General features: G+C 38.9%; 1 protein-coding gene and 1 non-coding gene across 4 annotated transcripts; both read right to left on the reverse strand.

Annotated features, from left to right (window-relative positions):
• Nucleotides 1-4747: 4747 nt before the first annotated feature.
• Nucleotides 4748-12352, reverse strand: Slc25a3 (solute carrier family 25 member 3). Of its 3 annotated transcripts, none has more exons than XM_027950549.3 (8): nucleotides 12245-12352; nucleotides 11859-12019; nucleotides 10196-10317; nucleotides 8435-8614; nucleotides 7775-7956; nucleotides 6860-7032; nucleotides 5178-5288; nucleotides 4748-5087 (listed from the first exon to the last, which is right to left on the reverse strand). In XM_027950549.3, the coding sequence occupies exons 2-8, from the start codon at nucleotides 12013-12015 to the stop codon at nucleotides 4927-4929; spliced, it is 1086 nt and encodes a 361-aa protein (XP_027806350.1). In that variant the 5' UTR covers nucleotides 12016-12019; nucleotides 12245-12352; the 3' UTR covers nucleotides 4748-4926. The 3 variants fall into 3 exon arrangements, with proteins under 3 accessions (XP_027806350.1, XP_034491661.1, XP_071465718.1); XM_034635770.2 differs by lacking the exon at nucleotides 10196-10317 and adding an exon at nucleotides 10485-10609; XM_071609617.1 differs by lacking the exons at nucleotides 11859-12019; nucleotides 12245-12352 and adding an exon at nucleotides 10485-10597.
• Nucleotides 7103-7347, reverse strand: LOC114088875 (small nucleolar RNA SNORA53). Its single transcript, XR_003582078.1, has one exon. It is a non-coding gene; the product is annotated as a small nucleolar RNA SNORA53 (small nucleolar RNA).
• Nucleotides 12353-12609: the final 257 nt, after the last annotated feature.

Raw genomic sequence — 12609 nt, forward strand, 5'->3', positions numbered from 1 at the left:
GATACATGCATCAAAACTCACCAGATTGTACAATTTAAAAATGTGCAGTTTAGGGCTGGGGCTCAGTGGTAGCCCACTTGCCTGGCATGTGTGAGGAACTGGATTTGGTTCTCAGCACCACATATAAATAAATAAAATAAAGGTCTATCAACAACAACAAATGTGCAGTTTAGGACTGGGGCTGTAGCTCAGTGGTACAGCCTTGCACATGTGAGGCACTGCATTCAAACCTCAGCACCACATAAAAATAAAGAGATTGTGTCCATCTACAACTAAAAAAATATTTTTTTTTTAAAAAATTGCAGTTTATCAGGGCATGGTTGTGCACACCTATAATCCCAGCATCTGGGGAGGCTGAGATAGGAGGATTGGGAGTTCAAAGCCAGCCTCAGCAAAAGTGAGGTGTTAAGCAACTCAATGATAAATAAAATATAAAAAAATAGGGCTGGGGATGTGGCTCAGTGGTTGAGTGTCCCTGAGTTAAACCCCCAGTATCCCCCCCCCAAGATAAATAAAAATGTGCAGTTTAGAGGAAATCAATCACTCTTCAATAAAATTATAAAAGAAAAAATATAAAAAGATCTTTTTAAAAAAAATCCACACAATATTAGCCCCAGTTTCAAATGCCAAATATAAAGGATGTCTAGATGCAGAGTTAGGTACCTAAAAAGGAGTATTAATTACCATACCAGAGCAGCTCATCTCTAAGCCTTGGATTTTGCCATAGAAGAGGTTAAACATAGACTCCAACTTTCCTTCAAACTACTAACCAGAAAATGTTTTATGTATCCTTTTATGAAAAATTGAGTCATCATTACCAGAACCTTCTGTATTAATGAGGTTTCTCCAAAAAAATAGAAACAATAGGAATGTTTATGTACATAGATTTTTTTATAAGCAAATGGCTCACATGATTATGGATGATAGCAAGTCCCAAATTTGCAGGGTGACTCATTAGCTGGAGACCTTGGCAAGAGCTGATGTTGAAGTCTGAAGGCCAGCTGCTGGCAGAATTCCTTCTTGCTCAAGAAGGAGGTCAGTCTTTGTTCTATTCAGGCCTTCAACTGATTGAATGTGTATCGCCACCCACATTATGAAGGGCAATCTGCTGTACTGATTTAAATGTTAATCTCAGCCAAAAAACATTAAAAAATATCCAGAATTACTGGAGCGAATATCTTGGTACCATGGTCCCATCAGGTTGAGACAAAGTTAATTATCACATCTCAACACACACTCTCCCTTTTAAGGAAGGCTATGAGATTTAGCTTATTAGTAAACCAGTTATCTACCTCTGACATGTGTCTGTTCCACCTCTGTCTATTATTCAGACTCTTAGGCCACAGGTATAGCTCCAGAACAGGTTGACTATTCCTTCTCTATTCAAGTTTAGCTCTTAGATCAACTAATGGATCCAGGACTATAGCTCTTCCTCTAGATAGGAAACAGATACATTTTCCTTTAGTTGTTTCATTCGTTTGAAAACATTTATGAAACAATATATCCAGAACAACCGGACTGGTGCTTCAGACACACAGCTAGGTAACTATTGGTTATTATTAAGTGTTCCTGATCTCACAGAATTGTCAGCTAAAAGGGGGTTTAGTTAATGCTCTGGTTTTAAGAAACAGTAAACAATTATACTTTTTTTTTAAAAAAAAATGCATGTAATCCAAGCATCTTGAAAGGCTGAGGCAGTAAGATCATAAGTTCAAGGCCAGCCTCAACAATTTAGCAAGACCCGACTCCAAATAAAAAAATTAAAAGAGCGAGGGATGCAGTTCATGGTAAAGCACCTTAGGGTTCAACAAGATTTGTCAGGCATCAAACACTTCAGTAATATTATGGATCTCTCTATTCCAAAAATCCTATCACAAAAATATTAAATTCACTTTAAAATATGGCCAAAACACTTCACAAAGCTTTCACACAATAGTGATTTAATTAAGCTGCTACTCCATTTTCTGTTCAATTTTGTTGTACCTGTCATTCAGCGGGAATAATTTAGCAAAACCTGGTTTGAATTGCTCTGAAAAAGACAATTCAATGAAATGCTACCTTTTCCCTAAATTACAACACAATTCAACTAAACTACCATTCTCCTGGGTTTTACTTCATGGAATTGATATTAGAAATTTTATTAAATGTTAAAAAAAACCACCAATATGTATGCTATTAAAAGTTCCTTATTAGAATGTGTATTTTTATAATTAATAAATTAAATTTAAATCTGAAATGAATGGGAACTCGCAAAATTTTACTTGGATTTTGAGGATGAAATGGCTTATACTTATCATTCATGACTTGAAAATACATCTAATTATAGAGAGCAAGCAAATATCCACAAATAAAACCTGTTATCTCTTGAAAACAATACTTGAATCCTGCAATTCTGGCAGTGGAAATTCCTCATGGTGGGGAAGGTAGCTGAACTGTAACTGGAATAGTTTTTAGGTCCACCATTCATTTTGGGGTTGCTACATCAATGTTATTATTATTATTTTTTTTTTAAAGTGAGAGAGAGAATTTTAATATTTATTTTTTTAGTTATCGGCGGACACAACATCTTTGTTTGTATGTGGTGCTGAGGATCGAACCCGGGCCGCACGCATGCCAGGCGCCCTACCGCTTGAGCCACATCCCCAGCCCTCAATGTTATTTTTAATTCCAACTTGTGGCTGACATTCCTCCCAGCAACAGAGTCTACCCTTATTTTCCCTTAAATCTGGATTCTTAATAACCTAGAGTATGATGGAAGTTGTGTTAAGGTGACCTTGAAGGTCAAGTCCTAAAAATGTCAGCTTCAACTTCATTCCACCAGAGCCCTGAAAGGCCCACCAAGGCACGGTGTTCTGAGGCTTCTGAGCTTAGATGCTATGGAAAGGCTGAGGCACTAACAAGGTTAAGAGCACCTTTCCAGCCCAGAAAAGTGAAAAGCTTAAGACCTTCATAAGACCCACAGCCAGAAGAATCCAGCAGATACTCCTGAATTTCAAACCCAAAGGAAGTTTGAGATATTATACCATTAAATGTGAGCACTGTTCTACAACAATAACTAACACACTGTTAATACTGTAAAGTACCATAGCCACCACATGGTTGGGCTAATAAGACCCCTTACTCTACCTTTTAATACTTTGGTCCAATTTTGCACCTGCAATTCTTCCTTTTCTCTCTGTTGCATCGATGAGATAAGGTCATGATATAAAGTTAACATGCAACTAGATGTATCTGGCTTCTAAATTTAGTTCACTAACCTTAGGATATGGAAGAACATTTCTTTTTCTCACTTGAAAACTTAGAAATTTCTTATCTGAAGTCACCATCTGTATTAGAGCTTGTTTAAAACTACCCAGATACTATACCTAACAACCTCAAGGTAAAATGCATTCACCTAGTTCGGTTTTCAAGCAGCAACTTTTTTTGAAAACCAAAACCAAAATTAAATTTCCTGTAATTTATAAACTCAGATTTGTGTGAAGAGAATTAGGTTATCAAATATCAATTGTTTTGGTCCTTTACTATCATTCTGGGAATTAGCCTAATTTGGATTACCTTCTTTTACTAAAAAAGGATCAACAAATATATTAGCATTAAAAATAGTACAGGTTGGGGCTGGGTCTGTGACTCAGTGGTAGAGCACTTGCCTAACATGTGAGGTACTAGGTTCAATTCTTAATACCACATATAAATAAAGAAAGAAAAAAAATAAAGGTCCATCAACATCTACAAAAAAAAAAATTAAAAGATTAAAAAAAAAGTAGTATAGACTGCTAGGTATGGTGGCACACACCTGTAATCCCAGCAGCTCAGGAGGCTGAGACAGGAGAATCATGAGTTCAAAGCCAGCCTCAGCATTAGCGAGGGTCTAAGCAACTCAGTGAGACCACGTCTCTAAATAAAATACAAATTTGGGCTCAGTGGTTGAGTGCCCCCAAATTCAAAACTCCAGGCTGGCCTGGGTTGTGGCTCAGTGGTAGGGGGTCTGCCTCACATGTGTGAGGCCCTGGGTTCGAGTCTCAGCATTGCATATAAATAAATAATTAAAGAAGATTCATAACAACTAAAAAAAAATTTTTTAAATAGTACAGGCTGTGAAAATTTGATTTCATGCTGAAATTAGTTAGTCAAAATAAAACCAAAAATGAATAGCCATATCTAACTACTAAATCACATTTTTGAAGATTTAGAATGTCTCTTAAAATGGAACTTTTTGAATGAGAAAACTGGAGACATGGGCTGAGGTTGTGACTCAGTGGCAGAGCATTTGCCTAGTATGTGTGAGACACTGGGTTCAATCCTCAGCACCACATAAAAAAAATAAGCAAATAAAATGAAGGCATGCTGTCCCCATCTACAACTACAAAAAAAAAAAATTAAAAACTGAGACGCGACACTTTATAAATACAGACTAGTCAACCACCAATAATTAGTTTGCTTTTTTCCCCCAGGCGGTCTTAATTCATACTTAATTCTTTCCAACTATTTCAGGGTTAAATCTTTAAAAACACTATAGTTTTAAAATAATTATTAACATGTTGGGCACAGTAGCACATGCCTATAATCCCAGCAAATTCAGAGGCCGAAGCAGAAGCAAAAGATTGCAAGTTCAAAGCCAGACCAGACAATTTAGCAAGACCCTGTCTCAAAGTAAAATTAAAAAGGGCCAGGGGTAGTAGCTGAGAGGCAGCACACTCCTGGATTCACTCCTTAGTACAACACAACAACAAAAAAAACTCTCAACAGATAAATCACGAACAGATGGGTTTATTTCAGCAGTTAAGTTTGAAACTCTTGCCTTATGCAAGGGTCCTACAGTGATTATATATCAGGAATTTCCTACACTGTCAAATATATAAAAGTTCCTTTTGCACTTTCTTCAACACTGATCAACAAGCAGATTCAGTCCATTTACTTTGATTCTATTTACTGAGTTAACCCAAGCTTCTTCTTCAGAGACTCTGGCATCTCAGGTGGAGGAGGGCGAGGGAGCCTGAAGTAGACCTTCACAGAGTCATAGATGAACCACTGTAGTGCAGTAAGAGTACCAATCATGATGATACGGGCAAAGAGTCCCTTCCACACACCTGGTTCAAACAGGAAATATGAATGAAAAAAAATGCAATATACCCAAGTGTTGTTCTTTCTCTAATCAGGAGGAAAAAAATTCACCTTACCTTTAAATCCAAGTCTCTGAAGGACTTGAGAAGCACTGCTACCTTTCTCTTTATTCAGCACAGACACTACAGAATCAGCAGGGTGAGAAACAATTGCACAAAAGACTCCAGCTGAAAAAAAAGTTAAGATAAATGATTCAATATGAATCAGTTAAAAAAAATTCAAATCATAGTCAGCCTCCCTTTTCCATGCCTCTGAGAATAAACTTATAATTTTATTGAGAAAACCAGATTTTAGCTGGACATGGTGGCATAGGCCTATAGGCCCACTACTCGGGAGGTTGAGGAAGGAGGTTCTCTTTAGCCTAGGAGTTCAAGACGTTGGCAACATAGTAAGACCTCATTATTTAAAAAAAAAAAAAAAGGAGAAAGAGATAAAGAATTCAGGTGAGACTGGTAGATTATAAAGCAGTCTATTCTATATAAAACTGAACAATTCTTTCAGTTTTTATTATTCAGATTTTAGTCAATACTTCTCTTTATTAAAAATTTGTTGTGGGCTGGAGTTGTGGCTCAGCGGTAGAGCGCTCGCCTCGCATGTGTGAGACCCTGGGTTCGATCTTCAGCACCACATAAAAATAAGTGAAATAAAGGTATTGTGTCCAACTACAACTAAAAAATAAATATCTTAAAAAAAAAAATCTGTTGTCGCTGGGGATGTGGCTCAAGCGGTAGCGCGCTCGCCTGGCATGCGTGCAGCCCGGGTTCGATCCTCAGCACCACATACAAACAAAGATGTTGTGTCCGCCGATAACTAAAAAATAAATATTAAAATTCTCTCTCGAGAGAGAGAGAATTGAACAACAGCAGATGAGGTAGAGAGGGAAGATGGGAGGGGAGGGGAGGGGGGATAGTAGGGGATAGGAAAGGTAGCAGAATACAACAGTCACTAATATGCCATTATGTAAAAATGTGAGTGTGTAACCGATGTGATTCTGCAATTTGTATTTGGGGTAAAAGTGGGAGTTCATAACCCAATTGAGTCAAATGTATGAAAGATGATATGTCATGAGCTTTGTAATGTTTTGAACAACCAATAAAAAATAAATAAATAAATAAAATTCTCTCTCTTTAAAAAAAAAAAAAAAAATCTGTTGTAATCATGGCAACTTATCAAGATCCCATATCTCAAAATAAAAAGTGAAAACGGATGGAATGTGACCCAGTGGTAAAGCGCCCCTTTTGAGTACCTGGGTTCAATCCCAGGTACCCAAAAAACAGTTTTTGATAAATTTTTTGTAAAATGGTGCAGATCAATACATATATTCCCAAGCCTAACCATAAAACAATCCTTTTAGATTAGTTAGAAAATACTTATGAATCCAAAAGGACATATAAAATGTTATGGGAAAATGGGCACAATGGTGCATGCCTGTAATCCCAGTGGCTCTAGAGGCTGAAGCAAGAGGATCATGATTACAAAGCCAGCCTCAGGAACTTGAGGAGGTCCTAAGCAACTCAGTGAGACCCTATCTCTAAAAAAGGGCTGGGGATGTGCCTCAGTGATTAAGTGCCCCTGATTTCAACCGTGTATCAAAAAAAAAAAAAAAAAAACAAACATTATGGGAAGATAAAGCCGCTTTGTAACCTTTGGAATACTTTTTCCCCACAAAAGAGGTCAATAATGAAAACAATTATTAGCCCCTAATTTCACAGAAAAATGTGTTCCAAATAACTCGTACCTATGTAACCTGCCACAAACGTTACAACCAGCTGTTCTGCCTTTGTACATTCACTTCGGGGCTTAGGAACCACAAACTTGTACAATGCTTCAACAGTACGTTCAAAGCAGGCAAACTTCATCATGGTGTATGGTATCTGTCTCATCCAGAGAGGAGCAACTCCTTTGTAGAATCTAGGAAATTAGGAGACTTATTTATACATTTGCATATGTTAATCTAGCTGATATTTTCATCATTAACTTAAGTGTCCGCATACCAATCGAGTCCTGATAGTAAAAAATGACAGCATAACTGCATGCCATTTCTATCAGAACCTTAGACTAGCATGCAGGTATATTGATTTCACATGCCAATGACTCAAGCACCTTTGACTATACAACCAAAAAAGTTGCCGGATGTTCTTTGACTGGAAACTACAAGAAACAAAAGTTTACAAGTAGAACTCAGCTCAAGACTCATCCACAAAGGTGGATCTAAGGAAGCATGTTGTGGCCTGACTACAGGCAAATTCTTAACTATGAATGGATCACATGAGATCTAACAAGTTCTCTCAAAAGCAAATAGTAAATATTTGGGCCAAACAGTAAATGTCTGGGCTTAATTCAGGGCTCAAACCATGTACTAACAGAACTTTTGCCCCTAGAATTTAGGTTCTAGACATGGGTAAAGAAGACATTAAGGACTGGTGTTGTGGCTCAGCAGTAGAGCGCTCATCTCACATGTGTGGGATGCTGGGTTCGATCCTCAGCACCACATAAAAATAAATAAGTGAAAATATAGGTATTGGTCCAACTACAACTAAAAAAAAATTAAATATTTTAAAAAAAGATAACATTAAATAACATAATAGAGACAGTAAGTCTGCTGGGCTTAATGCTAAGCAATGAAAGTAATTTTAGCCAAGTGTTTACTTACGCTTTTAAGCCTTCTTCCTTATACATTTTGGGAGCTGCATCCCTCAAAGTGTTGGCATAACCTGGTTGGGTTTGAATCCGAACTTTAGTAGCTTCCATAGGAGCCAGGGCAATGTCAGCAAAGAATTCAGCACTGGCAGAAGCAGCCAAATACAGTGATGTGCGCCAGAGATAGGCATTCTCCTAAAAAACAAAACATAAGGAGGCATGTAAATTGCTGGAGCATTGGCTATTTTCAATTTAAGTGATAATTTCAGACCTTTGTATTTATCACACAGTCAGTCCCTAGATAACACACAATATGAGACTTAATATATGTTGTATCTCATAAGTTGTAACTTCATGAACCAAATGTGAACATTTTTTGAATATCTGGTTGCAAGGTATAGTTAGCCCTACACAAAGGAATCCCAGAATCCTCCTTTTTAAAAAAAGTGAACCTCAATCCAAATTATTTAGAAAGCAACACTACAAAAGGAAAAGAGCACTGAAATTTTATGAAATGCTTTTGTTTCTCATCCTGTCTCTGCTAAAACAGCCTATGACTTGAAATAGATTGCTTACTCTTTGGAGGACCATTTCTTCAGTTGTAAAATAAGTTGAGTCAACCAAAAGCTAAGAAATTATTTAAGACTTTCAGTTTAAAAGTTAAATCACATACCTCACCAAGCATGTTGCTATACAAGACTTTGAAGACTTCATAAAAGCCAAACTTGCAAAGCCCTTGCATAGAGTAGCCAATGAAAGTTGGAGCCCATCCTTTAGCCAAACCACGAACACCATCTTCCTTAAGTGTAACTGAGAATCCATTAAATATGCCTTTGTACTTCTGGGGGTCCACCTTTATGTAAAAGAAGGAAAAAAAAATTAAATGCAACAAAGATTTAACACTTCTCATATAGTTTTTTCCCTTTTGGTTCTAAAATAAAATTTCAGTAACTACACAAGGGAAATAAGAGTTCTAACACACTATCAGGTTAATATCTATGTCTTTTATAAATGGAAACTTTTTATACATTAAGCTGAGTCATAAATCTTGGAGGGATAGTTAAGAGGGTAAAATTCCAACAACAACAAAAAAAAACTGATGGTTTCTTACCATCTAATTCCCATTATTACTTTTTTCTTTTTCTTTTGGTACTGGGGATTGAACTCAGGGGCATTCAACCACTGAGTCACATCCCCAGCCTTATTTTATATTTTATTTAGAGACAGGGTCTCACTGAGTTTCTTAGCGCCTCACTTTTGCTGAGGCTGGCTTTGAACTCTCAATCCTCCTGCTTCAGTCTCCCAAGCTACTGGGATTACAGGCATATGCCACCATTCCTGGCATAATTCCCATTATTTTTAAAAAACTAGTTTTGAAGCTACTGTCTTAATAATAGGTAAGTCTGTATTCCTGATATGCTAAGTCCTCTAAGCAGATTATAAAGTATTATGAATTAGACAATAAACGATTTTAGAAGATACATCAATGCAATAAGAACCTCTTTGACTTAAAAAATTAAATTCACTTCCAGAGACATTCAATAAGTTTTAGCAAAGGCACATTTCATATCCATTCTGTTAACAAACGGGAAAAAGCTTATCTCACTATTTCTGCCAGTACTACAAGGGCTGGTTTACATCACCTTCCTCTCTCTCCTTCCTAATATTTCACCTCCTTTCTCTTTTAGGTAAGTAGACTTCTAATCCTGTTTGGGACAAATACATTTTTGATGTTTGATTATTTTTGTTTCAATAATCTTAATTAAAATATATTCAAATCTTAAGAAAACAAATAGATATACAAATAACTAAGCCCACAAACTTTTCATACTAAGATAATCAAGATCATTTTTTAAAAATTAGGGGCTGGGGTTGTGGCTCAGTGGTAGAGCGCTTACCTAGCACATGTGAGGCACTGGCTTTGAACTTCAGCACCATATAAAAATAAATAAGGATATTGTGTTCATCTACAACTAAAAAAATGTTAAAAAAAAAAAAAACTCACATGAACTCTATGCCTTGGTCTTATCAATATTTAGGGACTTAAAAGTCACTTCACATTAGCATACAAAGACTGATTACCTGCATTAATATAACTGCTTGAAGGGTGATTATTTGGGGCATAAAGAACCAGGAGGCCTTGAAAGGCTACTCTAGTCAGAACTGAAAACCAGTAGCAAAGAGTCATTTATCTCGGAGAGTGAATAATCTACCCATGCTTTCTAGAAAGAGGCATTCCATGGATTTAAAACACTAAAAATATAAACACCACATAGTTTTTTTTTAAAAAAAAAAAATAGGGTTTGGTTTCCTACTGAAGCTTCTAGCAAGTTGTAATACCTTCAAATTCTTTTCATTTGGGAAACCCTTGAAGATTACTTAGAATTAAATCACATAGAAAAGATATGCTGAATGTCATCATCTCAATACAAACCTGCATACGACATTTCACTAAATCCAGGGGAACGACAGCAGTGTGTGTCAGCCCACAACTTAAGACCCCACCAAAGCCACACAGTGCATAAAACTTCATGGAGCCATATTCACAACTGTACTCTGTAATAAGATAAGACACACCATGCATTTTAATAAAAAAACTCTTTTGTTACTGGTCATCAACTTACCTCCTGGACAGTTAGGTTTCCACACAGCCTGTTAGTAGATATCTACATCTTACAACAGCCATGCTTCAACAATATTTTAGTCCAGCATGCAAGACAAACCTGCATTCTGCATTTAACCAGATCTAGAGGAACCAATGCTGTATGTGTTGTGCCACAACTAATAATTCCTCCAAGTCCACAAAGGATAAAGAATCTGCCAGATCCATAGTCACAGCTATACTGTTCTGATTGGGGGGAAAAAAAAAAAAGTAAGAACTTCTTTAGAGATGATAAAGGCCATGGTGATGAAAGAAAACTGCTTCCCTGTGAAATAGTACTAAACAGTTTTGGCCAACATTTAAAATTAAGTGGCTTTCCGTCTATTGCAAATTACAAGAAATCCACTGTCAAAATCAGATCATTTAAAAATTATTAGGATTTTGTGTCTGAGATACTAGTTGTCTCTTATTTTGCCATATTAATTTTTAAAAATCCTCTACATTAATGGATCCCTCAATTAAAATAAACATCAAATAGCAGCTTCAGAATACAAACGGAACTCAGAAAGAGCACCTGACATGTAACAAGCTTGCGAAAATTTCAAAAGTTTACCCCAGCAACTATCAATTACTAACCCCTCCTTAATGAACTCCTACAATATAAGCATACACAATTCCTACAAATACATGTCATATACAAATGTTAGCTTTAACTTATTACATTGAAAGAGAATGAGAGTGTAAGGACTTTTAATCCACACTAAAGACACAACAGAAGCACATGAATCACTGGGGGTAAAAAACAACTTTCCATTTTACAGGCACAATGGAGGTAACATTCTCAGGACTCCTACAATTCCGTTTTCAGGTTTTCTCTGTATATACGCTCCACTGGGATTTAAAACACACACAATTAAATTAGAGCTGGGCCCAACCACCCTGAATCCCAAGAGATAAGCCCAAAGGGATGCCCACCAATTATCTCCTCTGTCTACCTGGGGTCATAAGTCACCTTATCCACCAGTAGCATTAAAACAAAAAAAGATCATTTACCTTGCATTAACTAAAGCTTGGGAAATATGAGTTAGGGAAGAATATTTTTAAGAAAATTAAAGGCAAATTAAAGAACAGGTGATACAGTTAGAACAATAGGTGGGCAGCGATTAGGAAGGAGACTTTACCCAAAGTCTGCTGACCAGGCAGACTCAAAGAAGAAAAGATGCTATTGAAGCCTTGTCTGCCTCTATTCCCTTGGGGACAGAGAGGTCACGGAGGGACGCTGGGCCTAGGCCCTTCCACGCCCTTGAGGGAGGGCCAAGGATCCGACACCAGCCTACGGGGCAAAAGGGTAACATCCCAGGGCAAGCAACTGTGGTGCCATACACTGCGGTGCAACGGGCTGGCGCCTTCCCTGTCCTCCAGCCAGGCCCAGGCTTCAAAGGCAGAGCGGGGCAACAGTGGCCTTGACAACTGCATCGGGGCTGTCTGATCTCACCTTCCACAGCGGCGGCTGCCAGGTTGCGGGAACGTCGGGGAGGACCTGGGGGCCCGGTGGGGCTGCTGCTGGGCCCCGAGAGGCCATCGTGCACCAGCTGCAGGTGTGGCGCGTTGAAGGGGTTCGCCCGCGCCAGGTGCACCACGGACGAGTACATCTTCCTAAAAGAGGAGGAAGCGGCGGTTAAAGGAAAGGCAAGGGGCCCGTCAATGTCATTGGGACCCAAAGAGGGGCCTTCTTCCTTCCCGCCTCCGCGCCCTTGAGGAGGTCACGGCGCCTCCCCTAAGAGGCCGTGCCCAACCGGGCCTACTGCCAAGCAGCTGCCCCACAGGGGCTCCAGGCTCCGCTCCCAACACCCACCGCGGGGAAGGCCGAACCACACTCACTCCTTAAGATGGCGAACACCAGACCGCTCCCTCGGAAAGGCTGCGGCTCATAGAGGCCGAATGTCCTCCGGGTCCTCAGATCCGTGCCCTTCGCGCGTCGTCAGCATGACGCACTCAGCGCGTCACTGCGGCACGCGTCGCCTATTGGTAGAAAAGAGCACGGGGGCCCATAGCGTCATCGCGTTCTCCTAGCAACTCTATCCCCGCCCCCGCCCGCCTCAGCCCTTCCGGCCCAGCTTGTGCGCAGGAGGATTCGTACTGCGCAGGCGCGCATTCCGGGCTGGGTTTTTGAGTTGTGCTTAACTAGGACTCGTGATCTACTCTTTGTCCCTTCACCTTCAGGTGTCTCTCCTTGACTCCAGGAG

Source organism: Marmota flaviventris, chromosome 3, assembly GCF_047511675.1.
Source record: "Marmota flaviventris isolate mMarFla1 chromosome 3, mMarFla1.hap1, whole genome shotgun sequence".
NCBI classification, from domain to species: Eukaryota; Metazoa; Chordata; class Mammalia; order Rodentia; family Sciuridae; genus Marmota; species Marmota flaviventris.

What these genes read in the sequence shown, in the direction of transcription:
- Slc25a3 (XM_034635770.2), bottom strand. Translation starts at nt 12,015, where the DNA reads ATGTACTCGTCCGTGGTGCACCTGGCGCGGGCGAACCCCTTCAACGCG. An exon ending in GTTTGTGGCAGGTTACATAG is followed by an intron (nt 5,289 to 6,859) that starts GTACGAGTTATT and finishes CTTTTTTTTCAG; the next exon opens with CTGGAGTCTTTTGTGCAATT. An exon ending in TCAGAGACTTGGATTTAAAG is followed by an intron (nt 5,088 to 5,177) that starts GTAAGGTGAATT and finishes TGTTTGAACCAG; the next exon opens with GTGTGTGGAAGGGACTCTTT.